This window comes from Trichoderma breve, chromosome 2, assembly GCF_028502605.1.
Source record: "Trichoderma breve strain T069 chromosome 2, whole genome shotgun sequence".
Taxonomy (NCBI): domain Eukaryota; kingdom Fungi; phylum Ascomycota; class Sordariomycetes; order Hypocreales; family Hypocreaceae; genus Trichoderma; species Trichoderma breve.
In genome coordinates this window covers 271,407-297,505 of record NC_079233.1, presented here as the reverse complement: position 1 = coordinate 297,505, position 26,099 = coordinate 271,407, and the positions used below count along the sequence as shown (strand labels likewise).

The window sequence follows — 26,099 nt, the reverse complement described above, 5'->3', positions numbered from 1 at the left end:
GCTGGAGATTCTGAAAGCCTTCAACATCAATAAGGGCTCAATTCTCATAATAGGGCATCGGTCACCAATTACGAATGGCGAACAAATTTGGTCTCAACATATGCATAGCCACAACCGTATAGTCCGCTCCTAATCCTTGTCTAGGTACCTGTAGGTTGTAAGCGCCTTCTGCCTAACTAAGACGGAGGCATTTTTGTACAATCCTGGCCCTCACAGCATCGTCATGTTTCGTGCAATCGAAGAATAAAGCCGATAAGCCTATAACGATGTCCATCATGGACAACGGAATTCTAGGGTCTGTTGTCGATTACCAGTATGAACCTCTAAAAGACAGCGCATCAATCCGACTGCTCTATCTACATCCAGGCTCATTTCATCAGCTACCTATCAAGGTCTCCCTCCAGGAATTTCCAGTCAATGCATGTCCGAGTTTCGGGGCGCTATCTTATACATGGGCGACTGAAGATGGGGCTGCTTCTCTGTCCCGAGAATTACTCTGTAACGGAGCTTCCCTCAGGATAACCGAAAATTGCGAGGCTGCACTGAAAAGACTGCGACGACCGACGGAAGATCAAGTCCTTTGGGTTGATGCAGTTTGTATCGATCAATCCAATATCGAGGAAAGGAGTCTACAGATTGGTTTAATGCGTCAGATCTACAGCCAGGCATCCTGGGTGGCCCTGTGGGTGGGCGAGTCATCTTCGGTTGTTGACGAAGAAACCGGTAAACCGCTTTCGGACCTCGGCATGGACTATATCCACGATTTTGCTGTTGAGATTGCAGAAAGAAAGAATTCGGGCCAGGATCCTTGTGAGGGGCCACTCTATCAAGAGTTCATCAAAGATCGCCAGGCGTTCCAGCATTCTAATAGCGAAGTCTTTACGCCTCGAGTGCGCGGCTTATGGGACGTATTCCACCGTAAGTGGTGGGACAGGCTATGGGTTATCCAAGAGGTCGCCCTATCCAAGGAGCCTACACTCGTCTGTGGTGGCAAGGCAGAGACCTTCCACAACCTCAAGATTGTTATTGAGGCCCTCATTAGTTCAGAGCAGCCTGTCGAAGTGATGGAGTTTAACACGCTATTCATCGCATCTACCTTCCATCAGTTTCATGTACGGCATATGATTGAAACTGGCGGAATGGGTCAGATATCTTCTCCTGGGGCCAAGGCACTCCGAATCCTAAATGCCACCCGCAACGCCAAAGCCTCGGATCCGCGAGACAAGATATACGGCATCCTTGGTTTCTTCGGCGCCTCGGGAAAAGACCCCGAAAACATATTTCCAGAGCCAGATTATAAAAAGACAGCTGCTGAGCTGTATGCAGATGTCTCGCGAGCCATAATCATCAATACTGGAAAGTTGGACGTCTTAAGCTCATGTTACGGCTTCATTAAGTCGAGTGTGCCTAACCTACCGTCATGGGCGGTTTCTTGGAACGACACTCCGTTAAAATATTTTGACGATGAAATTTTCAATGCAGCAGGCGCTTCCTCCGTTATTTATGAAGACTCTGATGACAAATTGCTCTTGCGGATCAAAGGCAACAAAGTTGACACAGTGAAACTCACAGGTCAGTTGCCTGATTCTATAGGGTATAGTAACGGGGCCTATATCGAGTTATGGCGCTACTGGTGGAAATTCGTGTCAGATTTAAAGACATACCCAACTGGAGACACTATTTCGGACGCATTTCAAGATACCCTTTGCTGGGGTTCCACTCTCCACTATCACAGAGCGTCACTAGAGGATTACAGAGAGACTTTTGAGGCCTAGCTTAAGGTTTTGACAGGATCGGATGACACAGATACTGCTGCCAAAAACATCTTCGACAGCAAAGAGCCATACAAGTACGCTCATAGGGCTAGTTCAATCACCTGGGGGCGTAACATGGGAATAACGGATAAAGGGTATCTAGCCACGGTGCCCATAACGACAAAAGTAGGAGATGAAATCGTGATTTTTGAAGGAGCCAAACTACCCTTTGTCGTACGAACTGAAGGTGGTAAATCCAAGCTGGGAGGGCCTTGTTACGTTCGCGGCATGATGGACGGAGAGTTTTCTACCAAGGAAGACGCACAAGCAACAGACGAGCTAGAATGGTTCACATTACAGTAACGAATTTTCTATATACAAGCGTATATACAAGCGCAGGACATAAATAAGCGCTTCAATCTTTTATGCAAGCTCAAACACGACAGTGTCAACAGCAAGATCAGTGTTGATGGTTGGGCCTTCGCCAATGGGCTCAATGGCAAGAGCCTCAATAAGAACGGAAGTAGCAGGGGTGCCACTAGTTTCGATGTGATACGGGCCGAATCCATCCTCGAGAGTGTGGAAAACATAGAGATCTTGCTCTCCTCCGGACAGAGTAGTCTGAATCTCCACAGTGGTATTCAGTTGGAGCTCGCTGTCGTAGAAGATAAGATCAACGTCAAAGGAAGCCTTGGTAATCTTTTGTGACCCTTGAACTGTGAACTTGAGCTTTCCATTGCTGTTGTAGACAACGTTGGAGCCAGAGGTAGACCACGAAGGGTAAGGGCGAGTCTCTTCTTCAGTTGGGCAGTTGGGAGTCGCCGTGCTGTTCAAAATGCCGACACCTCCACCACCAGTGATGAGGAAGCCCTGAATTTCAACAATTAGTTCATGAATAGATGCAGTAAGCCGTTAGTAGTAGTGGCAACTTACGTTATAGGCTGTCTTCTGATTCAAAGCAGTCTGGCCGCACTGCCTGGCGTTGGAGACGGCAATATCGTCAAACTATGGGAGATTAGCCATCTTATTACTAAAGGGCACATGTATATTGGCGACTCACGTTCAAAGTGACAGTGGCAGCAGAAACACCCAGAGCGGCGGCGGCGGCAGCCAGCATGACACGAGACAGAACAGCCATTGTGAATTTTATTGGAGTCGCAAACGTTGGAGTATCTGTGAGATTGAGTTGTTGAACTGTTGAGTAATTGTGCTCATCAAGAGAGATAGCATCGTTTTATAGAAGTTTTCTATCAACAAACTTTCTCTCAGCTTCAACATCTTCTTCTTGGATCGGCACAATATACAATCCGATGCATCAATGTGGAGTCCGATTCATGCAAGGGGTCTTTTTCTTAAAGAAGCAATGATCTGTTGCTGTCTTACTGTATTTCTCTTCAATTATGCTACGGGATAGAATGAGCAAATGCTAATCCTAGCAACTATAGGTGAGCGTGGCAATAGGTATACCAATGACAAATAGTTCCTCCGCATACAACCTTTTTCTTCATCTTTTGATCGGATTAATTACCCCCTAAGGAATGGCTGGCAGGAGAGGAGATGGTTGACAGTAGCATGGGCGTCAGTCGTGTCAGCTTAACGCCAGGGGACCCCATTCCTCCATGGAAACGGAGAAATAAGACACAGGTCAACTCCACTAGGCGGCTTACTTTTGCAGTTTTCAGCTACGTTAATGCCATTTCCGACGGATATGCAAGTATAAGGTTAATATTAATGTTTTTGACATCCTATTGTGGGCCGAGGCGCCTAGAGGTGCGTTTTCTATTTGTTTAACTGTGGCTAATTGATTGACAACTGCGCTTTTTGTCTTTAGGCTGAATAGTTTGGAAGACTTCTCATCCAGCTTTTCCGAGTTGCGCTGTTTCGTTAGATGTGCTACGCTGTCATATACATTAAGTAAAACAAACCGTGGTGCGTGAGGCTAGGGATGTCCGAAGTTGTACTCAAGTATGCAGGCCAATTAGGCTCCGTTCGGACTGGGGTCACTTTGACAGAACACTTACCGTATTGAGTAGCCGATTGCAACTGCTACCCTTGCGATTAAAGACTATCCTTCTTCAATCTATTACGCCTACTATTAGAAGGTGGTAATAGTATAGGTGCCAAATGCCGGCGACGAGTTCCGCCGCTCACCTCACCGCACTTCTTGAAGGTTAACTTTTCTCGTATCAAAGAGGTTGAATCTGGTATACAATACGCCTTATTGTCGGACCTAGAGTTGCACCGATTGAAGCACGCGATAGAGCTTCTCTTGATGCAAACTCCCAAAGACTCAATTGTGCGCTTTTCAGGGCTATAGTTTTTAAAGAAAAATCACTTTCTTCTTTGGTAAACAACCTTTCAATTCAAAGGGGAGAAAAGACTATAATCGAAGCAAATTAGTTGCAAGATGTTCTACAGCTGCCAAAGAAATACTCCAAAAGTCAGTTATATTTCATTCTAATACACTACTGTACTGCACCCAGAAAAGGATGCCTCAAAAGATCTAGTGCTGATGGACGCTCCTCTGGATCGATCTTCATTAATAAGTTCATAAATGAAACGAAAGCCTCCCTTAGGGTCTGGCCCATACCAGGTGTGATAGTTTCAGACATTAAGCCAGGACGGTCCAACGGTTCTGCGTCTTTGATACGTCCCTCGTCGTCAAACAAATCACGTACAAGATCCTGGTTCCCCTTCTCAAGTAGCTTCTTGGGGAACGGCCCGAAGAAGTCAATGATTTCAATCAGGTGCTCTTTGATCTCATAATGTCCGTCCGGGGGAACTCCGCCATCAAACATTCGAACAGTGCGAAAGACCTCAAGCAGCACGGCACCAAAGTTCCACCAATCTGTGGACGCGTCCCAAGGAGCTCCAATAATGACCTCGGGAGCGCGAAGAAGTACTGGTTGGATGACCTCAGTGAGGTGCCTCGTAGTCCAGCTAGAGACTCCCCAATCTCCCAAAGTAATATCAAAGTCAGCTGAATACTTGGCGTTATAGTCAAAGTAGAACCAACGAAGCGGCTGAGACGGGACTGGGCGATATTCCGTCTCTTCACGATCTTGTTGTGGGACGGGGATTTCTTTGAGATAGCCAGATTCAATAAATGACCAATCACGAAACTTTACAAAGATATTGTTCGGCTTGATGTCTATTTGAGAAATTTGATAAGCTTTGACAGAAACCATGAGGTTGATGATGCATGCTAGGGTACCACTCATACCTGTATGAATAACGTCATGATCATGGGCGTACCATAGCGCAAGGACAAGTTGAATTGCGAATCTGAGCATAATCTCGTATGGGATCATGCCATCAAGGGGAAACCAAGTACCAAAACTACGAAGGGTTTCACCCATAAGTTCAAAGATGAAGCATACGTGGGTGCCGTTGGGACCTTGATGCTCAAAATCATCTATCAGGTGACAGACATAAGGATAGCCTGGATGGTCGCGACTTCCATCGCGAAGACATCTCAAGATTTCCCTTTCAGATGTGTCGGTTCCATGGCCGTAACAATTAGCTCTCAACACCTTGAGTGCGCGGTACACATTTGATGCATCGTCATCATCGCTGCAGTTGAGAATGTCAGCCCGCGGTCTAAGGGATATAACATTCGACTGTTCACTCACTTGTCTTGTAAGTCTTTGACCAGCCAGACTGTCGAATATCCACCGTAGCCAATCTTGTTGAGGACTTCGTATCTGTCGTTGAAAATGTCACCGATATATACGGGATGAAAACCGCCCGGTCGGTATGCAGCTTTGCCCTCTTCTATATCTTCAGAAGTAGCATTTTGCTGAGGTGCAGTGTCATCTTGGGGTTCTTCGACCTTTTTAGGCTCTTCAATACTTCCAAGGTCTTTGGTTTCTTCATATTCAACCACAAACTCAGGCATAGATACGATCTTGGACGCCAGAGCTTCTGAAGATGCTTCATTTGGGTTGTAATTGTCAAGGAATCCTGTGGCAGTTAGGCTTGTATATGTAGGGATTGCTCCCCGGCGTTGGATTGATGAAAGCGATGACATGCCGGCAGCCTTGAACTTGAAACGCATCCGACCAACACCGTCACCGGATAGCGAATAGCAATTCTAAGTATAAAAACAATCACAAGGCTAGTCGGCTTTCAGCCCCCAGGTCCCAAGCCCCCAGGTTGTATCAATTCCTGCCGCGCGGCAAATTTGGTGGATACTTTTCTTTTTCGCCTTTTCTTTCTCTCTGCGGCGCTTACATCAATCAACAAAGTGTGCTGATTTTGTCATCCAGGCAGTGCAGCATTATCGGGCTGTCTAATAGGCCTACGTACTAACCTTCAATGTTACACTCAGCTGCTCTGACAGCCGCAACAAGAGTCTCAGCGAGTTTAATTTCGCAATTAACAGTGCTGCTCAGAATGCAGTAACAGGTCTGCTTGAGAATTCTAGACTTTTCCTCGTTACTCTTACCCTAAAAGATGTCGGATTTCGTATTTCTCATGGCTGTCCTGGTATTTGTCGTTTGAACCCAAGATTTGTGTGGAAGAGCATTTGGTGTAGGTTAATCCCCTCCCCTCTCGAATGCGTATAGTTGAGTATGCTCATTACGAAATATACTATACGATAGATAATTCGTGTTTCTTTGGGGTTTCTCCTTCTCTGTTTTCTTTTGTTAGGTTTAGTTTTCTGAGGATAGAGGTCTAAATTGCCTTCCCCATCTAATCCAGCTTTGTCTCCCGTATCTTTTGAAAGCGTCCCATCGCAGTTGGGCGGAGAGTAGAGCGTCTCTTCTCCTACCGCTATAACTTCTGAAGAATATTTCGCGGGAACCCTCTGTGTCCATGGCAGCTCGAACCATATCAGTAACCCTGAGAAAAATCGCTTTTTCTATAAATCTCTAAGAATATTTCTATTTCTTGAAGGATTCGATATACTTCGGGAGCGCCGTATTGGGGCAGTTTGCTACGGAATCAGCCGCCCACTCAGCGTAGTGACAGCAGCGACATTGACTGAAGCTAGCGGAGAGTTACTGAGATTGGGCTAACAAGCCGAGAGTCAGCAAAGAAGCGGACATCATGTCTGGCGGGCTAGGCTGCGGGCTAGCGCAAGTTGTCGGCTCGACTCTCGGGCGACCAGGATCGCGTTCCTGGGCCTGTAGATGCAGCTTACACTTTCATGGCGTTTTGCGGCAACCTGGTTGAGCGACATGCGCCGAGCTCTTCTACTTTTGAACTTTGTGCTGGACTAACATGAATCAACTTCTCAGAGGCCTTTCACCATTGTAGGCAAAGAACCATATAGCTTTATAAGAAAGGCTGTATGACTTTATCATTTACTAGGGATTGAGAGTTGCGTATAAATTCCAATAGCTTTATGATGTATTTACACTGTATGAGCCAATGTTTTTAACACTCCTTCCATATGTGAATTGGTAATAATATTATTTAGGAACAATGATCTGACTAGCTTGATACAGTCTATTATGAAAGAAAAGTCTAATATTTTAATCTGAGCACTACAACCCGACTCCAAAGACCCAATCCTTATGCCCGGTCCCAGTAGTTGCCAATCTCTCTCAAATCTTGAATAAGAGCCGGTGGATTATCAAGTCCTGGGAAGTGACCTCCAAATTCATGATCTAAAAAAGGTCAGACTCGCATTTTTAGGCTGGATAAAAAGACAAACTCACTGTTATACATGACCAAGTTCCCAACTTTTGCTACTAGTGTTTGCGGCCAAAACGCAACGTTATACTGGAAAGCACTGAATAGAAGAGGCGCATCCGTTTTAGCCTTGGTATACACAGATTTGAATCCGTTCGGGTTCTGAAAGTAAACGTATACAGAAGAAATAAAGGAGCGTGTGAGGTAGTAAAGTGATGTAGATAGTAAGATTTGGTGGTGATTCAGAACAGAGGGAGCTGTTCCGGCTTTTGGATCGGACCCTGCCCCATCTGTCAGTGGTCCATTCTTCAGAAACATCAAACTAACGACCCTGTAGTGTTGAGGTCGACTTACAAGATATAAACTTTTCGCCCATCCATGCCAGCTGTCCGATTGGGTTATCCTGAAGCGCAAGTCCGATTGTATTGGGCTGTCTCACTGTTAATAAGGCCAACTACGATTATTTGCTGTGGACTAGCTTACCTTGGTAGCTTGTTCAGAAAAATATGCATTTCCAGTAGTTGACCAGCTCACAAAGTTCTGTTCCTCTGACTGCTCCAATTTCGAAAGCGTGATATTTTCTGCCACCAATTGATCTGGGGTGAGCGGGAAGAACGGCAGGAAAGCAAAGTGTGCAGCGCGCGTCGAAGAATTATAGTTGTCATAGAGACTGTAGGTCGGCCCGGCGCCAAAATCGGTTCCAAAGGTTGCGAATGTCTCATAACCTAAAATCTTGGTCATCAGGGTATTGAAGACGCGTGCCGTATCGTCAACTGTCCAATTCGCCGGCGGGGGTGAAGAAAAAGCAAATCCGGGCATTGACGGAATAATAACGTGAAACGAAATGGGTTTGCCGGTTGAAGTGGTCGCCTTCTGTGTCAGATTGTTTATCATTGGCAAGAATTCCAAAAATGAGCCCGGCCAGCCATGGTTAAGTAGAAGAGGAATTGCTTCTGGATCCTGCGATTTTTCGTGGATAAAATGAATTGACAAATTCTCGATATCGGCCGTGAAATGATGATACCTGGATGAATCGTTAGGCTGTAAAGCGAAGGCTCTGATGTTGTGTCGCTTACTTATTCAACTTGGCTTCTTCTTTGTGCCAGTCAAAGTCAAGAGTCCATTCTCTCTGCAGGCTTTTAACGACGTCAAGCCCAATACCAGCTGATGATCCAACCCCTGGATACTCCTCTTTTTCTGGAAGCTTTGTGTCCTTGACAAGTTCAAGCATTCGAGAAACTCCTTTCGAGAGATTGATAGAGAAGGGCTTCAAGTCAAAATGGCTGGCATGCTCAATAGGAGTACCAAGGGAGACGGATATCAGAGCAGTGAGCCCCGCCAGCTTCAGAGTAAGCGCGCGTGAAGAGACCATATTGGATCGTAATACTTTCTTTTCCTTTTTTGACCGTCTCTGCCAATCGAATAAGGGTGTTCGGTTGCCGACTTGCTCTTTATATCTTTACCAAGACTACTCAACGACTGAAACCTTGCGACGCATCTTTTTAACTCCGAAAACTTGAACGTCATTCACGTCCATTCGGCGATGTTAAAGGAGTTGCCACTTATCCAACTGTCCAAAGCCATCATGCTATGCATTCCCCCTGTAAGTCGACTTCTCGCACTAGTCCGCGCCCACATCAATCGTGATGTCTCAACTGTGAGCTAGACCGCAACGAAATGTTTAGTTAAGAGCTCGGCAGACTGAAACAAGTAATCAACAAATACCTAACTGATATCGCGCTGTCTGTTTAAATTATTCTTGCCTCGGATTATGAAACCTCATGAGAATGGAATTATCACACTTTAATTTATAATTCATGCTGACAAACAATAAGCTCGGAATTACAATTTTCTCTCCGGTGCCAGCATGAGTTGTTCGATTGCGTACTAAAGTTCAGTTTATTACCTACTACAAAACCAGCAACCATTATGGATTAATGTAGTCTGCTCCCTAGGATGCCTGTTTGTGCCTTCACTTAGTTCCATCGGAAATACCCTCCATCCATAGCGTCCGGACACTACCATGAGTATAATCCATATAGGAACCAAGTGTAGCCCATGGTTGTAATGGGTCCACCACATGAACCATCCAGTTGGTATCCATTGGTGATCCCTCTACGCCAAAGTTATGCCATGCCCGGACTGTCACCTTCCGCTCATCTGGGGAAACAATGATTCCGATATCTGTAGGGCAGCGCAAACAGGAATTGTATATCCAATTACCGGGGAATCGGAAAGCAAAGGCAATTCCATCTTCAATCAGTGTCATCTCTTTAAATAGAGTCAATTGTTCAAGCTCAGTCATCTTGTGACGCAGTTGCAGACGTTCCGCATCCCACTTCTTGCGCCTGCGAGAGGATGCGAGCCCACTAGATGTTAGGCCCAAGTGTGGGCACACCGGCATATGAAATGTTCCGTTTTCTGGGAAAAGCGGAATTGTTGTACTGGTATCATTGCTAATATTCCATTCTTCACGGAAGATAAATTGTTTCTTAATAATCTTAGCCTCTGCTGTATAAGAATCTGTAAGTGGATTCAGCAATGATACCCTGATATCCGTGTAAGGCTTCATCAATGCCCCAAGGTATTGTTGATGTTTGCCTAGCCGGGAGAGCTTTAATGCAAATTGTATGTGATAGTGGTGGATAGAATACACTTCCGTACCGATCCCTCGAGAAAGGTCTGCCTGGCATGGAACCAAATGCTGTCTGTTAAGGGTCGCTGGTACGTCCGAGGTATTAATAAGGTGCAGTTTGCAGCATTTGGGACAAGCCCAGTAATCGGGCAGCGTGTAAGCCAATCCTGCCCAGAATCCAACTCTATCGCCAAGGGAGAGCCGCGATATCTCGCTATTCCAGTCATGATATGTACTATGTCGAAATACTTTACAGGTGTGTGATAGAAGGAATTTATCATGTAGAGCTAGGTATTTGAGAATCAGGAGAAAAATGTCGGGGGACAATTGGAAAATAGCGGCGTTGGGGCTCATTTGGCTATGGCCCATGTGATAGTGGCTGCTTTTGCCTAGCAGGCGATGTATACCAGGGAATTAGTGCATGGATTTTGGAATGCTGTAAACTTGTTTGGAAATTAGCAAAGGAGTTTTGGAGTCGCTGAAGGGGGATTGGCCCTTTTTATAATTTACGAAAGCTACGTAATTTTGCGCAAATGGCGTTCTCCGGCTTCCATCCATTTAAGATACAGTCACTTGGAAGAGAGTGTATGAGACCAAACAATTGCTTATGCAAAATTTGATGCAACTTAATTGAAAAAAAAAAAAAAAAGTAGATCAAAGGGCTCATATTAGGAAATTATTCCGATGTCGATGATTACTTTGGCTGCCAGGTCCTCAAACACTAAAGTCGCAGTTGACAGCTATTGTCATGCTAATTGACAATAATCACATTTTCGGGGGCCGATGATTCATTATTAGCGACACCGGCTTACAGCATCGAGTGAATATTGTCAGTCACATTTCCTCGTAAACTTGTAAGTACCTAAGGGTAATTGGGGCAGACTAGTCAAAGCAAGTACCTGGCCTTCAGGATTACTGTGTCAAAGTTGCAGTAATCTTCTACGACGATATTTTCTGCGTCATTTCCTGGGTCTATCAGCAATGTTATAAAACAAATTACTCGATTAATCGCACGATGCCAACATTTCTGCGATCACCAGGCTGGGGGGGTTGGACCAATCAAAATTTCCGGAGTTCTCATGCGACCAGCCAGCCAACAGTAACACACTGAGATATTTTTTCAAGTTGCGCATCTCCATATCAGTTCGCCTTACAAATGATTGATCATCTTCAATACAACATCGGCGTCCTCGCAGAAGAATTGGCCAAGTATTGCCATGGAGGCTACCATCCGGTGCATCTCAATGACCTACTATGTGACGGGCGATACCGAATACTTGATAAGCTTGGCTTCGGGTCATTTTCTACTGTCTGGCTTGCTCAAGACGAGGTGTAAGCAGTATTCTCTTCGTTAAGCTAATTCCCACTTACGGATTGACTAGGAAGGATATATATGTTTCTATAAAAATTGCAGTCGCAGAACAGTCTCATAATCCAATGGCGAGTTGCAAATCCTGCAAGCTATTACACAAACCGGTGACCCTACTCATCCAGGCCACAAGCATGTATCTCATCTCTTAGACTCTTTCTACCTTGAAGGGCCAAATGGGCGCCATCTGTGTATAGTCCTTGAGCTGCTTGGTCCCAAGATATCGTCGGTTGTCAATAGACGGCCAAACTACCGCCTGGGCGGTAGGCTTGCTCGTCGAACATCTTCACAGCTCCTTTTGGGCGTAGATTATATTCATTCATGTGGCGTGGCACATGGAGGTAAGCCTCAAATGAGCTCACCCTGTTTCTGCTCCTGTTAACCGTTATTATTAGATATACACTTGGGCAACGTACTGTTTCGAGTCTCTGGTCTCAGTAGGATACCACTTTGTGATGACTCGCATAGGAAAGGTGTCAAAGAAGGATGGCTCACCGAGTGAAACGGGTGTTCCGGAATACCTTGTAGAGCCTGTGGAGTATAAGTTCGACAGAAGCGAGATTCTCGATGAAATCCAGCTTGTTGACTTTGGCGAGTGTTTGTCTTCCCTCACTTGATGAAACAGATGGCATACTGACCCTTGGTGGTTCTAGCGTTCTTCATTGGCCATCCACCCAACTCAATACATACGCCCATGTCCCTCCACCCACCTGAACTGGTGTTCAGGCACCCTTTGACAGAAGCAGTTGACATCTGGAACCTTGGATGCACGGTAAGAACAGACAAGCTATGTTTGTACACTGACTAATGACATCAAAGACATATGAGCTTGTCACTGGGCGCACGCCATTCGAAGCATGGATGGATGATCGCGAGCTGGCACCGCAGTTTCAGAAGGTGCTTGGTGGTGTCCCTGATCAATGGATCCAAGATGCTCTAAAAGCCGGAGTCTTTACAGAGGAACCAGACAGTCAGTCCCCATAATGTGATTCAAGGCCTAGCTAACTCTAGAAAAAGTCTCGGCTGCGAACGGCTTTTTATCCCTCGAGGAGGATATACAAGCGTCATACGCTAATGGCTATGACAAAGAGACACTCGATCTTGATGAAGAGGATCTCACGACATTAAGAAGTTATCTTCGCAGGATGTGCATAATCAAGCCAACCCGACGAGCGAATTTGCCAGAATTAATGTTGCATCCATGGGTTCAAGCGGGCAACGGGGTTCGAAAGGAAGAACAATGGGGGGAAGCCTAGAAGCATTGCTCACCAGCCGATCGTTCTGGGCTTTCCCAAGTATATCGTCGAATTATAAAATTATTATCTTGATTCCCCAGATTAACAATCCAGCAGTTCATCTTTGCGCAGCACGGCATTATGGTTAAACAGGTTCTTGTGTAATGTAATTTCAAGTTCAAAGTCCTCAAACAGGGTGGCCGTGATGTTGGCATCTGGCGAGAAGTTCCTGTAACTTGTGACGAGCCACCTGTCTGCCGAAGCGGCATTTTCCGCCTGTGCAAGTGGCATAAGGATATTGGAAAAGCTTGCGTCTTCCGGTGACAACGTATCCATAATCTGTCGCTGCGCCTGGCGAAGTCTTTGAATCAGCTGCCGAGCGCGCTCGGTGATGAATGACGACGTTGCTCCGAAGAGTGGAGGCGGCTCCGGTGGATGAGACATGGCGATGCGAACGATCGATTTGGCAGGCTCTCATTATTCATTAACAATCCTGTTTAAAAGCCTCGTGCTACCAAGTGTTTAAGTACTATTTCGCTCATGGTTATGCCAAGCACAAAAGTGTCCCTTTGTAAATAGACACTCTACGGACAAGTCATGCATGTATCCAACAAAAGTTCCCTGAAGTTGGAATGGAAAAGAGGAGAGGCGACCTTGCAACCCTATTAAGTCGAAACTTTCGTCTACTTGTTGGACGAGGCTTCGTTGGGGTGGAGAAAAATATCTTTGCCGTTACCAGTCCTTTTTTAATTAAGCCTGCTCCGACGATTTCCACGCCCCGTAAGACAAGGCTGAGGAACGGCAAATTTATATGCATATCGGGTAACACCATTCGGCTGTGTCTCGCGGCGCTGTCTGTCTCTTTTGTGCAATCTTCGAACGTGACAAGACCGGCACCAATCGTCATTTGCAGCTATTGGAATAGTAATCAGCCGTAAGGCCGCAGGAGACACGACCAACTGTAAAGCTCGTCATATGCAGGCTTCTCTTACAGAACGCACGCCCAACGGCCTGAGGGTCGAAAGTCACAGCGGTTCAAGGGCACCAAACTGCACGTGGTAAATAGCTCAACGACTTGGTTATCCACAAAGTCCCGCAACATGTATGCGTGACGTTGGGTCACGAGAAATAACGGCTGGCAAAAGCCGAAGCATTCTTGGTTGGTGAGGTTCTAAAAATACGGGAGAAATACATACTCTGGAATGTGTGGTATAAAATCTGTCAAATTACAATGCGTGTCAGATGTACTTGACGGAGGTTTAGGTGACTCTTGCGAAGTCAGTGTACGATAAGTCGATACAACGCAGTTTAGTAGCCATTAATACAGTTTTCGTGTGTTAGCCTGGAGAGTCACGGAGGAAGGAATTATTCTCTTTTAATAGAAGGTTAGGAACATCTCCCGGTTAGGTAGGATACTGCAGCCGACTTTTCGGCCCTGGAACGGTAGATCAAGAGTACAATATTCCATCTGCCACGTGCTTTTGTCCATATTATTGTCCAGAAAGAGTGAAATGAAACTTGGATACCGATTATCCCAATCAAACAGTGTCTTGTACATTAGAGAGAGATATATACCATCTAGACCGCCAATAGATCAAATGTGGAAGATTTTGCTATACTTGGAAGGTATCTTCGGAGGATATGTATTACTAGACTTACCAAAGGAGCGGAATCAATAGAACTAATGCCATACATATGGTCCAGCTGGATAAGGGAATCGGAAACAAAAAGAAAAGGAGAGAAAGAGAAATGAACAGCATCAACTCCGTACATCCATTTTTACCTAGCAGATGGCACCGGTTGCGCGTATTTGGCCAGCATCAAGGCCCCAATACCTCCCTTCACCGCCTGATATTATTACTATAGTTTTCTTGTAGCCTGATGTGTGGCTCCTATTTGGTGGAATTAGATCGATATCTTTTCTCCGGAGCCTTCAAGAGCTCATCATAGGAGCACATACGATGGCTCCACTTTCTCACGTACAACCCCGGTCCCCCTTTATTAAATTCCATGGGAAAATGGAGGACGCTTTTGCGGCAATGCAGAAGAGACTTGTTGCAGTCGATCGCCGGCTCAGAGCCTTCCGACCCCGCAAATATCGCAACCCTAGGTGAAAAAAGGTCCACGATGGAACATTATGTATCTTCACTCAGAGGAGAAATAAGCCCGTTCTCCCGCAATGAGACAGTTTACCTCGGAATCGGCGTTCCAAAAAAAACGTCATGGAAGCCTCTTCGGACACATCCTCGGAAACCCATTCACTGACTCCAAGTCGGCATTTATCGCACTATACGATCGCAATACTATTGGAGCGATTTAACCGGGTGTCATCATCGGCTTCGCAGTAGGGAGTGAGTCCGCCGAGGTAGACAAGCGTTTCGACAATGCCTGAGTATAATTGATGGAGTGTATTTGATGTTTTATATGCATATATTAAATGTACCTACCAGGTGCGTCCACTAGGTAAGCGGCCACTTACAGAGAGACGGGAGCCTAAGTGGCCGCTTATTAGTCAAGCCGCCGAGGAACTTTAGTGCCTTCATCTTTTATAATTTATTCGACTTGAGCGTCTGTACGATATCACTAAACGCTACTTTTGCATGCACATCTTCAAATTAGAGAAAAACAACAATGGGAGACATATTCCTACTGGGACTGTTTTCTAAGTATCTGTAATGATCCCAAGTCTAGTACACGCAAGCTATTTAAGAATTCCTGTTCTCTACAGTAAAATTCAAGCCGATTGGGTTTAGATGTTGCAAATCAGTGAACAAGCAAAGGCATGCAGCCCGTTTAGCCAGCAGTATAACATTAATACAGATCCGCTAATCAATTGACCCAATATCCATCAAATGAATATATCCCATAGGCATGAATTATCAAAATGCCAATTTAAGCAAAAACGTAGTATCCCTGGCACCCAACCCAACCCCTCGAGGCCCACCGTTTATTAACCACGATGCTACCTTGAATATACGGCGGTGTTTACGAGCCCCGACATTGTGGAATTAAATCCATGACGTCTATAACACTTGAACTATGTCTCCGCGGAGGCTCCGGTATAGAAAATCCATGTATACTATTTCATTTGCTCCTTGTACATTTCGATTGTGATATAAGAGGTGGCTGCCTTCTCGCTCAGTGAGCCTATATCGAACTCGGATATGAATGCCAAGCTATATACAAAGTCTTCACTATGCTGTTAACTGCCGAATCTCTACTCTTCACGCTACGGCCTGGAGTCGCTCTAGTGCTCTGGGTTATTATTCTTGTGAGTATATCTCAACGCTGATCTTCCTCCAGCTGCTCCATCTTCCTATATCGTGGAATCTGCAATGGAACTAACGTAGCCAATACAGGGGACTGTTTACTTGATCTCAATACCAATCTATAATGTCTGGTTCCATCCACTTCGCAAGTACCCCGGTCCCAGGCTGTGGGCCGCAACTCGGATCCCATACGCCCGCATGATCTTCTCTGGCATGTCCCATCGAAAAATCCTCGAACTTCATCAGATTTATGGGGACGTTGTGCGAGTGGCACCTGATGAGCTAACTTACATTGGTGGCTCTGCTTGGAATGATATTATGGGCCATCGAAAACGAGGCCAGGGAGAGAACGGCAAGGATCCCGTATTCTGGAAGACGCAACAACACAGCGTCATCAGTGCTGACCGCGAAAATCATACTCGAATGAGAAGGACCTTGGCTCATGGATTTTCGACACAGGCAATGATGGATCAGCAATCTCTTATACGAGGTTACGTCGATATGTTGATAAGCCGACTACGAGAGAACTGTGCTGATGGCACTCGGCCTTTGGAGATGACATCTTGGTATAACTGGGCAACTTTTGACATCATTGGCGACCTTGCTTTTGGAGAGCCATTTGGTTGCCTTCAAAACTCCAATTATCACCCTTGGGTGTCTCTACTATTCACCAGGATCCGGACAAGTGCGATGAATAATGTTTTACGCCGGTTTCCCTTTGGAGACAAACTTATACAGCTTCTTATCTCAAAGCAAGCACGCAAGCAGTTTCAGGAGTATTTCCAGCTTACACAGGAAAAGGTTAAAAAAAGGTTGGCTGAAACCAACCCTCGATCAGACTTCATGGAAGCCATGATTAAAAAGGATGGTGACATGGTATGACTTTGTGTAATTAATAGCCCCTCTGAATGTTTCCAGTCGCTTACATGAACCACAGAAATTTTCCCATGCTGAACTCCTGGATAATGCAAGTCTCCTCATCATCGCCGGATCAGAGACAACTGCGACAACCCTATCTGGAGTCACCTATCTGCTATTGACCCACCCGGAAGTTTTGCAAAAGACGATGGATGAAGTAAGATCAAGCTTTTCAAATGAAGGCGAGATTGATCTCCTCAGTGTGCAAAAGCTGGGTTATATGATGGCCGTGCTGCAAGAAGCACTTCGAATGTACCCTCCTGTCCCAACTGCCATACCGCGCAAGACACAGCCAGGCGGCGACGTGATTTGCGGACAGTACGTTCCAGCAAATGTAAGTATCATTTCACGTCAAGGACAATCCTCAGTCGGCTCTAACAAGATGACAGACCATCTTGGGGATTTGGCAATGGCCAATGTATCACAACGCGAAGAATTTTACTCTGCCTGATTCCTATATTCCAGAACGATGGCTTGGCGATGCTCGGTTTTCGAGCGACCCTCAAGACGTGTTTCAAGCATTCTCCTTTGGTCCCCGAAATTGTATCGGAAAGAAGTTAGTGGTGACGCTCCAAACAATTCATCTTTGGCATTCTAACTTCTTTTTAGTCTTGCATATGCCGAAATGCGCCTGATTCTAGCAAGAATCCTGTGGAATTTTGACATCAGTCTGCATCCTGATAGTAAAGATTGGCTCCAGGAAAACATGGCCTATACACTCTGGCAAAAGCCAGACCTCAATATCTATATCAAACCAAGGGAGATCCTGTAAACTGAGTCGTCATGGTCTAGGATACTGGCTGTTTAGCGAGCCGAATTTGTACACCTTATGTTACCATTACCTTCTTATGGATAATGCCACCGTGGTTAGTTTTTAGGCGAACTTTGGCGGTAAAGTGAGTTGTGGACGGCGTTGCGCTTGTGAGGTGTAGCATCGGAGTCGAGACTAAGTGAACGGATTGCCTTTGCATATATATTTTATTACGTCATAATAAATCACATGGCTGTTTTTACTTGTTGAATTCCCAAACAAAGTACGTCCCAGAAGGAATCTGTTAGAAGTTTCTTCATCGTCAACAACTAATTGTTCATCGAAACCAGTAAATACACAAGCAAGAGCTAATAGCTCGAATATCAGCAATGCATGAGTTACTTTCAGCACCGTAGCCCATCTTCGGTTAGTCCTAAGAGTTGCCAGCTACACGACACAGTATGGTGGTCAGCGCAGTGGGGAGATGTGATGGGAATACATCAAACATAGGTTGCGCAGGAACACGTTATTCGGAGATAGATAGTTGCCTCAATTAGAGGACAAGCGAATAGCTAGGTTAAATCCTTTCCACACACATCGGCGAACAAATTAAGGCCAACCAAAGAGAAGCAGCTATTATAGGCTCCATATCCCCAGATCTCCAACTGGCTCCATTTCTTGCCAACTCGCCCTCCGCGGAATAGCGAGACTTCGTCAGCCATATCAATTCACTCTACACGTTCACTTTGACTGTTGCCTTCGATGCATTTAGGCCTGGACTTGGATTTTACCAGTCTTTGGGGAAGATTCGTTAGTAATGACGTGCGACTCGCTCTCCGCGGGAGAGCGAGGCTTCGTAAGCAGCATTATTAACTAACATTTGTTGGACTATTTTGCACGATTACCCACCATCTCCACGACTGATCAGGCTTGTCGCATTTGCCAAATTTGATCAAGAGCTCTCATCACCATATCCTGCGTACTGAATTGGACTCTTTATCTAACGCAAGTTTACTTACTATTGTATTTTTATTAAGATCAATCGTATACAACGACTTACAACAGGGTATAATATTTTTCATCTTCAGTGGAGAATGTTGCTATAGTTGTTTATACTACTCAGCCTCATCAATGGGAGAGCATGAGCAAAAATAGATTTGCGAGGGTAAGAATGCACCTCAAGAACCACCGGTGCCTAAACGGATAGTTCGAACGGTGCGCAAGTGTCCAAATAGAATTCACGGCAAATTTTGCCAGTTCAAGTGACCCAGCGTCAATAAGCGCTCACACCGTAGTCACCAGTTTTTGCCTTTTGAGCATGATTACCTGACCCGGGGATTGGTGTTGAGCGCCCGCCATGTAGCCAAGCTCCAACTCTAGTCCAATAGGCAAGGCAGCGAGCACCTATAATAGACCATTTTATGTCTGCTTATATCTGTCTATTAAATGCCCGGGCATGTAATTAGTGTATACCAAGACGCTGATAGGGTGCCTAGACGTCCCACCGACGTCCCACCCACAAGTACAACTAGCTCGAACAGCCCATAACTTTACTTGTTCGTACTCTCTCAAAGTGTCATTCTTATCGTTCAGCCCGGGAAAAATAGAAGATGCAGAAAGCATCAGACACAACCGGCATGTTTCCGACAGAAGTATTGCCCGTGACCAACAAGGGAGATCTGGAGAAGATTGTCGATATCGAGGAAAGGGCATTCGGAGCGGCCTCACCTTTATTACGACTGATTTACCCCATATCGCCCTCTCCATCTTCGGCCATTCTTCGAAGTTCAAAACTCGCCAGACATGAGCATGTCTGGCAATCGGACCCAACGGCACATTACATCAAAGCGGTTACATACGAAACATCTCCCGACGGTGCAACAGCTGAGCGCATAATTGGCGCAGCCGTATATAACACTTATGAGTCATCCCATACAGCCTCTAAACGGAATCCATGGCCTCACAGTTCAGACGAAGTTCCCAAGGGAGCAAACGCGCCTCTTTGTCTTCATTACTTCGGGACATTGACTAAAGCTCGACTGGACTTCACCAATGGCGAACCACATGCATTCTTGGAGAATTTGGCCGTTGATCCCAATTTCCAGAAGCGCGGAGTTGGGACAAAACTTCTCGAGTTCATGATTTCCGACATAGCTGCTAGATACGCAGATAAGGGTCTCGATAATGTCGGGTGCTGGCTGGACTCCTCCCCTTCCGGGCTAAAGATGTATCAAAACCTTGGGTGGGAGGAAGTTGGTGCAAAAGCTTTTGATTTGGAGCCGTGGGGTGGTGCAAAGGGCCAAGTGCACAAAAATGTACATATGCTGAAGTCGATATCGGTTTCTAAATCTTGAGGGCAGAATCGTCGTTCTCTGACAACTGTCAGCTTATTTAATCTTCTAATCAGATGGTGTTGCCATTCTCAAGGCTGCCTGCGTTTGATATCACGGTGATGAGCGAGGTGTTCTCATCCTAGCAGCTTATCATTTTGTTGACTTGCCACACGCTGTTGCTGAGGGTTATTCCGACGTTATTCTCCTTGGTGATACCGGGGCCTTGGATCAGCCCGTGACATTTCAAGTGCAACTACGTGAAACGCTTGTAGCTCACTACGAGAGACGGCAAGGCTATGAAGTTGCTCAAAGGGATGGGACGGCGTGCGATCTACTCCCAGATTACTTCGGGAGGCGTATATAAAAGCTGTTATGGAAAGTGCTGCCATTTTCCAAGTTAGGGAGGTCGGGAGTAACTGAAGAGAAATGAAATGTACAGAGGTTAAGATGCAAGCACAGACAATCAAAATATGCCCAAGGAGTTCACAGTCAGATATAAATATAAAATCGCCTTGGGCAGGATTCAACGGTCACGTCTACTCAATTTATACTAAGATGAATATTTCAATGAGCATTATTCCACCTTAAAGCTATTATCCAATCGTCAAGAGTTTATGTTTTGGTGTATATCTTGGGTGCAGTTTATGCCCCTACACATCCGAACATCCATGAGTTACCAGATATAGGCATGTAGCTACTTACATAACTGAATGGTAGGATCTAACACAGTGCCATCTATTAAGGATGGGATGGGAGAAAGTCGCGGGGTTCCGGCAAAGTCCCCTCGCGAGAGCAATATGATGAGGCACATCATGCACTTATTTGATGGTATGATTGAAGTCGACTTCGGGTATTCATTTGCGTCGCTAGCCCATTGCGAGTATTTAAAGCCTGAGGGTAGTATTCCATTAACCAATTTCCGCTTGTTTCGACTAATGTATTGCCACTTTAGCTCATGCTTTAGCTCATGCTACCATGTAAGCCCTATATTCACTTTGGATGCAGACCATGCTTCGGGCACAGATGTCCAATTGAGCTCCCAGTAGGATCACCTACATCGATACTAATTTATATTTCATCTTAAGGCCTAGACTAATAGTCTAGTGTAGGATCAAGTAAGCCCAAGAACACTAAAACATACGTCAGCACCATATAAGAGACACGTACATCTCCAATATGGTGTCCGCCAACATCACATGCATTTACGATACGATGAGCTTTTTCCGTGAATCATTCGAATCGAGATCTTCATGACAATCAATTGAACATCATGTCTTTATCTGAAAAGTACACCTTGTTGCGAGAGTCTAGTATGTTAACGCCACCAACACGCCACAAGCAAACTAATAATTAGCATTGAAGGCCTCTACGATCGCATGTTTTACTGTTTTCACCGCTTAGGCATCCAATCGAACATCCTTGTCTCAGCAGAATATTCTTCGCATGGTAGAACACTATCTGATGATGACGTTTACGCGGCTCTTGCAACTGTCATCAAGGCACACCCACCACTATGTGCCGTTGGCGTGAGATTGCCATCTTCCAGCGCCGGAAAACATAGTCTCCACCTCGCATTACTGCACAAGATTGATCTGCAAAAATGTGTGGTGTTCATGGATGGCGACGAAGACACTGCAGTTGGCCCAGCTCTTCTTGAGAATGCGCACAACACGTGGGATTGGACCGACGATGAGCCAGACACTCCTTGGTGGAAAGTGCTTGTTGTGGGAAGGAAACACGTCGTGTTTGTGTACCATCATTTCGTTGGTGATGGCATCTCAGGCACCGTATTCCATCGCGCGTTTCTCGCCGCCCTTAACTCCTTACCTCTTGATTCGAAACCGATGTCAACTCATGTTTCACTTACTTACCCTTCCACCATCCAATACCCACTTGAGCCTACCGAGCATTCAAATGTTACGCCATCTATTCCTCGACTACTCTGGAAGATGCTGATTTGGTATTTGCTTCGCCTCTTCTTTGGCGGGAAGCTTGTCTTTGGTGATCTTCCCCGGCCTCGACCATATGCTCAATCAGTAGTGGCGAAGACTGTCTACACCGACCGAACAATCACCAGAGTTTCGAGTTACCGCATTCCCTCGCATAAAATGCGTACTGTGCTCTCTGCCTGCCGTGCGAACCAGACGACATTCACACCCCTACTATGTACCTTGCTGAACCTCACTCTCGCAGCTGATTTTTATTCCGAAGCGAAGTTTGGCGCATCACGGTTTGCCTTTGACCTTCGACCATATCTCCCCTCGGCTGAATTCGGCGACCTAGTTCGCAGCAATGTAATCATGAATGCCGCCGCAGGTTCGGCACATATTCATTATATGGAGCCTTTCCGCAAGGCTGTTGCCAAATACAACGGTTCAAACGGGGAAGCCGGCAAAGTTTCCTTGTTTCGCAGTACTGTATGGCAATTAGTCCGAGAACACAAGTCAAAGATGGACGGCGATATTTATGGGTCAATCCGCGACTGGATGGCGGGTACACTGATAGGCAATACGATCGAAGATTTCATGACCACCTCCATGCCCAGGATAGGACATTTTACCAGCGATACGTATCTAGTATCCAATCTCGGGCCGTTCTCGAGTAGTCCAAAGGGCGTTGCGACGACAGGCGATGCAAAGGAAACATGGACTATTGGCGATATGCAATTCTCGGCTGCTGCGACGAACGGGAATGTAGGATCTCGCAGTCTTGTCCTAAATGTTGCCGGCGTGGCTGGTGGTGACACGGTCATCAATGTGTCATATGAGGATGGCATTATAGACAGGGAGACGGTGGATGCAATCCTGGAAAAGGCAATGGAAAAGCTGGATTGGCTTCTCGATTAGCATACCACAGCAGGCCATCCAAGTTTGACCGTCTACTCTCCGTATGTCGTCTGAAGGATATCGTGGCTTCTGATATTTGCGATTCGATACGCCTTCTTGAGGTCTTCAGCTGCGTCGCCTTGAAAGAAAGAGTCCTCGAGGGCCGAGTAGTTCGCTCTGAGGCCATCACCATGCTCGCAACTTCAAGTTGAGTTCAGTGCCAGCTCACACTCATCTTCACGCACGTATATCAGCGTCATCTCAGCAGGAGCCACTAGTTTGCGGAAGAAAGGCCAAGCAATGTTCAGAGCTTCTAGAAGATGTATATGCATCAAAGAGACAGATAGATGCTTCGAAACTAGAAAGCGAATGCTCGCATTTTCATCTTCAGAAGATGAGGCTCATGGTGAGAGTAATCTAGTGGGCACCAAAGGTTCATGATTAGAATCAGTGCAACATCATTCAACAATTCGAGCGCTTCCGTAGCTCAGTTGGTTAGAGCTTCGTACTAATACTAGAGCCTCGGCTCAAATATTGGTAATGCGAAGGTCGCAGGTTCAAGCCCTGCCGGGAGCAAATGCCCCAGATGCGTTTCGAAAATTTCTTTTTTTCGTTTTTTTGCTCTTAGTTTTTTTTTTTTTTTCAGTGTGAAGTCATAATTTGCTGTAGGAAAAGCACAGCATCTGCCCCTCTATTGAGAGATGCCGCCAACGGATCCATGCAAGGCTTGTCCCGATCAGGCCCTTGCTCCGTGATGTGCTCAGGTGACAGGCCGTTGTATTTTAGTGAGTCTATCTCCATATTACAGCAGATGTCCCGCTATAGAATGGCCACTGCACCGCTAAACCATCAATTGATCACTAATTGATGGTCGCCTAGCGATTGATTGCCTGGAGAGCTAGATCTTGACGATGATTTTAAAGAATCCACAACAAACCGTTCGTTATAATTGCAAAAAGCCCGCATATACTCTATTGCTTTTCTTTTCTTCATTCGGGCTATTTATGTTTGTTCCATTTCGTGTAACTAAATCCCGCCTAGTTTGTGGACGCAACACACAAGACAATTTCCAAGACTTACATACAAGCCTCCAGGGTAATAGTCATAATCCTCAACACTGCAAAAATACATCACGAGTCTCAATATCCGTACTCTCACAAAGTAAAAGCCCAACAAACACGTTCCACTTGGGCCCTGACAAGCACATGCTCTCTGTTTCATATCCCCTCAATCAAAATCCCCCCCAAAAAAGGCACCCGTGTCAACGAACCTATGATATGTCCCTTCACACTCTCTCTTGTGCCACCTCGTCCGACAATGATGGCGTGTCCGCACTAACACCAGCTCGCCTTACCTGCCTCTTCCGCCTCTTGGACGAATGCTGGACGCTGACTGTCAAGCACCGCACTGGAAAATGTAACATGTAACCGGCGCCGGAAAACGGATTTGCTTCGTTCTTTGCCCAACCGGACAATGAACAACGTCTGTTAAGGTTAAAGACAGAGCGAACTCCGGTTCTGCAGTGAGGCGAGTTGCAGCAAATGACCACTTCTGCGGCCGTCTTGATTCATCTGCACGAGTTTCCTCTTTCAACATCCTCTAGAGACAGGCATCTAGCACCTATATCGCAAATCTCCCACAACAATCATGGAAAATGTCTGCCGTGATTGCAGAGCGGCACGATGAACTCCTGTGGGCGAGAGGGGCGTCCTGACATGTACGGTCTGGGAATCCGCCTCGGAATCTATCTCCAGTGGTTTGGCGAAATTCTTGTCGAGTTGTTTGACGACACGGACGTCTCGGATATACGACTGCTGGGCCTCCTTCTGTCTGGCGCCATTGTTCTGGCGCTGCTTGTCGAAATTGTGAATCATAATGTCCAAGCAGCCGACATATACATCATGCTTCAACTCGCCGGTGGCTCATACATCTTTCTTATACCCATATACATCTGGAAGACACTCACATGCTGTGACCGCAAATGGGATCCGTTGAAGTGGACGAGAGAAGTCCATGTGCCGGTTTATGGCGTCTCGACCATGATAGTCATGGTAATCATTTCATCGCTTCAGCTCTGGCTCTTTGGTACCTATATTCCCACGAGGGGGCACCAATGCGAGTATTATGGATTTTTCTTCACGAAAGTCAAACTCGATAACGTCGGATTCATTGTGGTCAACATTATCTTGCACATCATCGTTATTCTCGTTTGCGTTGGAATCGTCCTGTCGTATACGGGGTTTTGGAAAACACAGTTTCGAATACGCAGACATCGACGTCGAAAGAAGCATCGTACAAGACAGTCAGTCAGCCTCCCCTCTCAATGCCCATATGAGTATCCAGTGGTATATCTGACAGGAAAGCCTCAGACCAGAGCAGGATACCCAAGAACGCATCGCAAGAAGGGAGCGTGCTAGACAGGAACAGAAAGACCTCTTGCGCACCATGCGGAGCATATCCAACCTGGTTGTGTACGGACTTCACATCACTGCCATTGAACTGACGATCAAATGGAACCAGTTTGACAATGTAGACGGAGTCAACACCAGTGGACAGACAATTCCGCTGCTAGTTAGCCTCGGCATCCTGATTCGTCTCATTGTATCTCACTATGCAGTCCAGGGCGACGGCACATCGACAAGTGCTGGGTCTCGTCCTCGACCTGGGGGCTCCGGTGGAAGTGGGGGATCGAATCGCCAGAATCAAGCTCAAGATGAAGCTCAAGACGCGACTCCTCAGATGGGAGATTTAGATGAATTCATAGCTGGAATTACACTGGACAACGTGAGCGAGTATTTCGCCCATGGCTCCGAGGCTTACTGGTATGCTAGGACGGCGATCCAGAGGCGCGAGGCTGCGGAACAAGCAGCGGCGAGGGCAAGATTAGCAGCAAGGGGAGTAGTTCCTCGACCAGCGCGGATTTACTCGAGAGGCGTGGAGATTGTGCAGGAGGTGTAAGAAGACATGGAGAGAAAGATCTTGATGCTGAGTATGTAAGATGGAGATAGAGTGGGAGGTGAAGAGGCTATGGCGGAGGGAGATTGGTAGAGTATTGAGACGGCACGTGATTTCAATCCTGTGCATTCAAGATGAATCAAATTCAAGAATCCGGAATTTCATTTCTCTCTTTTTAAATTATTCTCAATCCAATATAATATACTGCTTTTATACTGTAAGATTGCCCCAAGCCCAGCGTTTCCAGGCCATCAAGGTCATCTCCATCTGCCAGGCATTTGACAGCCTCTGATTCGACAAAACCCCCCAGCTCGCCGCCCCGCAACCGCCCATCGCCCAAAGTAAACAAAATCAGCTAGAGCCATCTTCCGTCCCAAGATCGGACCTGAGATCTTACCATCGTCATCATCACAGC

The 26,099-nt window shown here is 46.1% G+C and overlaps 10 protein-coding genes across 10 annotated transcripts; 6 read left to right on the top strand and 4 right to left on the bottom strand.

Annotated features, from left to right (window-relative positions):
- Positions 1-275: 275 nt before the first annotated feature.
- T069G_02344 (heterokaryon incompatibility protein (HET) domain-containing protein) lies at positions 276-2,117 on the top strand (the record flags this gene model as incomplete). Its single annotated transcript, XM_056169554.1, has 4 exons — positions 276-723; positions 784-1,112; positions 1,170-1,713; positions 1,792-2,117. 4 exons carry the CDS (start codon positions 276-278, stop codon positions 2,115-2,117), a joined length of 1,647 nt encoding a protein of 548 aa, XP_056030446.1.
- Positions 2,118-2,177: 60 nt separating this feature from the next.
- Positions 2,178-2,892, bottom strand: T069G_02343 (uncharacterized protein; the record flags this gene model as incomplete). The annotated part of the gene is made up of 3 exons (XM_056169553.1): positions 2,178-2,624; positions 2,688-2,759; positions 2,815-2,892. The coding sequence occupies 3 exons, from the start codon at positions 2,890-2,892 to the stop codon at positions 2,178-2,180; spliced, it is 597 nt and encodes a 198-aa protein (XP_056030445.1).
- Positions 2,893-4,219: 1,327 nt separating this feature from the next.
- Positions 4,220-5,784, bottom strand: T069G_02342 (protein kinase domain-containing protein; the record flags this gene model as incomplete). Its single annotated transcript, XM_056169552.1, has 3 exons — positions 4,220-4,905; positions 4,978-5,327; positions 5,387-5,784. 3 exons carry the CDS (start codon positions 5,782-5,784, stop codon positions 4,220-4,222), a joined length of 1,434 nt encoding a protein of 477 aa, XP_056030444.1.
- Positions 5,785-7,274: 1,490 nt separating this feature from the next.
- On the bottom strand, positions 7,275-8,766 carry T069G_02341 (alpha/beta hydrolase fold domain-containing protein; the record flags this gene model as incomplete). The annotated part of the gene is made up of 5 exons (XM_056169551.1): positions 7,275-7,369; positions 7,421-7,675; positions 7,749-7,824; positions 7,878-8,418; positions 8,471-8,766. 5 exons carry the CDS (start codon positions 8,764-8,766, stop codon positions 7,275-7,277), a joined length of 1,263 nt encoding a protein of 420 aa, XP_056030443.1.
- Positions 8,767-11,185: 2,419 nt separating this feature from the next.
- Positions 11,186-12,654, top strand: T069G_02340 (protein kinase domain-containing protein; the record flags this gene model as incomplete). Its single annotated transcript, XM_056169550.1, has 7 exons — positions 11,186-11,361; positions 11,412-11,505; positions 11,707-11,739; positions 11,794-11,995; positions 12,052-12,170; positions 12,218-12,368; positions 12,416-12,654. 7 exons carry the CDS (start codon positions 11,186-11,188, stop codon positions 12,652-12,654), a joined length of 1,014 nt encoding a protein of 337 aa, XP_056030442.1.
- An 81-nt stretch (positions 12,655-12,735) lies between these two features.
- Positions 12,736-13,077, bottom strand: T069G_02339 (uncharacterized protein; the record flags this gene model as incomplete). Its single annotated transcript, XM_056169549.1, has 1 exon — positions 12,736-13,077. One exon carries the CDS (start codon positions 13,075-13,077, stop codon positions 12,736-12,738), a length of 342 nt encoding a protein of 113 aa, XP_056030441.1.
- Positions 13,078-15,829: 2,752 nt separating this feature from the next.
- On the top strand, positions 15,830-17,592 carry T069G_02338 (cytochrome p450 domain-containing protein; the record flags this gene model as incomplete). The annotated part of the gene is made up of 5 exons (XM_056169548.1): positions 15,830-15,904; positions 15,993-16,778; positions 16,840-17,154; positions 17,210-17,376; positions 17,430-17,592. The coding sequence occupies 5 exons, from the start codon at positions 15,830-15,832 to the stop codon at positions 17,590-17,592; spliced, it is 1,506 nt and encodes a 501-aa protein (XP_056030440.1).
- A 1,589-nt stretch (positions 17,593-19,181) lies between these two features.
- On the top strand, positions 19,182-19,925 carry T069G_02337 (acetyltransferase (GNAT) family domain-containing protein; the record flags this gene model as incomplete). Its single annotated transcript, XM_056169547.1, has 1 exon — positions 19,182-19,925. One exon carries the CDS (start codon positions 19,182-19,184, stop codon positions 19,923-19,925), a length of 744 nt encoding a protein of 247 aa, XP_056030439.1.
- Positions 19,926-21,174: 1,249 nt separating this feature from the next.
- T069G_02336 (alcohol acetyltransferase domain-containing protein) lies at positions 21,175-22,750 on the top strand (the record flags this gene model as incomplete). Its single annotated transcript, XM_056169546.1, has 2 exons — positions 21,175-21,214; positions 21,306-22,750. 2 exons carry the CDS (start codon positions 21,175-21,177, stop codon positions 22,748-22,750), a joined length of 1,485 nt encoding a protein of 494 aa, XP_056030438.1.
- A 1,694-nt stretch (positions 22,751-24,444) lies between these two features.
- Positions 24,445-25,976, top strand: T069G_02335 (uncharacterized protein; the record flags this gene model as incomplete). Its single annotated transcript, XM_056169545.1, has 4 exons — positions 24,445-25,031; positions 25,099-25,513; positions 25,561-25,718; positions 25,907-25,976. The coding sequence occupies 4 exons, from the start codon at positions 24,445-24,447 to the stop codon at positions 25,974-25,976; spliced, it is 1,230 nt and encodes a 409-aa protein (XP_056030437.1).
- Positions 25,977-26,099: the final 123 nt, after the last annotated feature.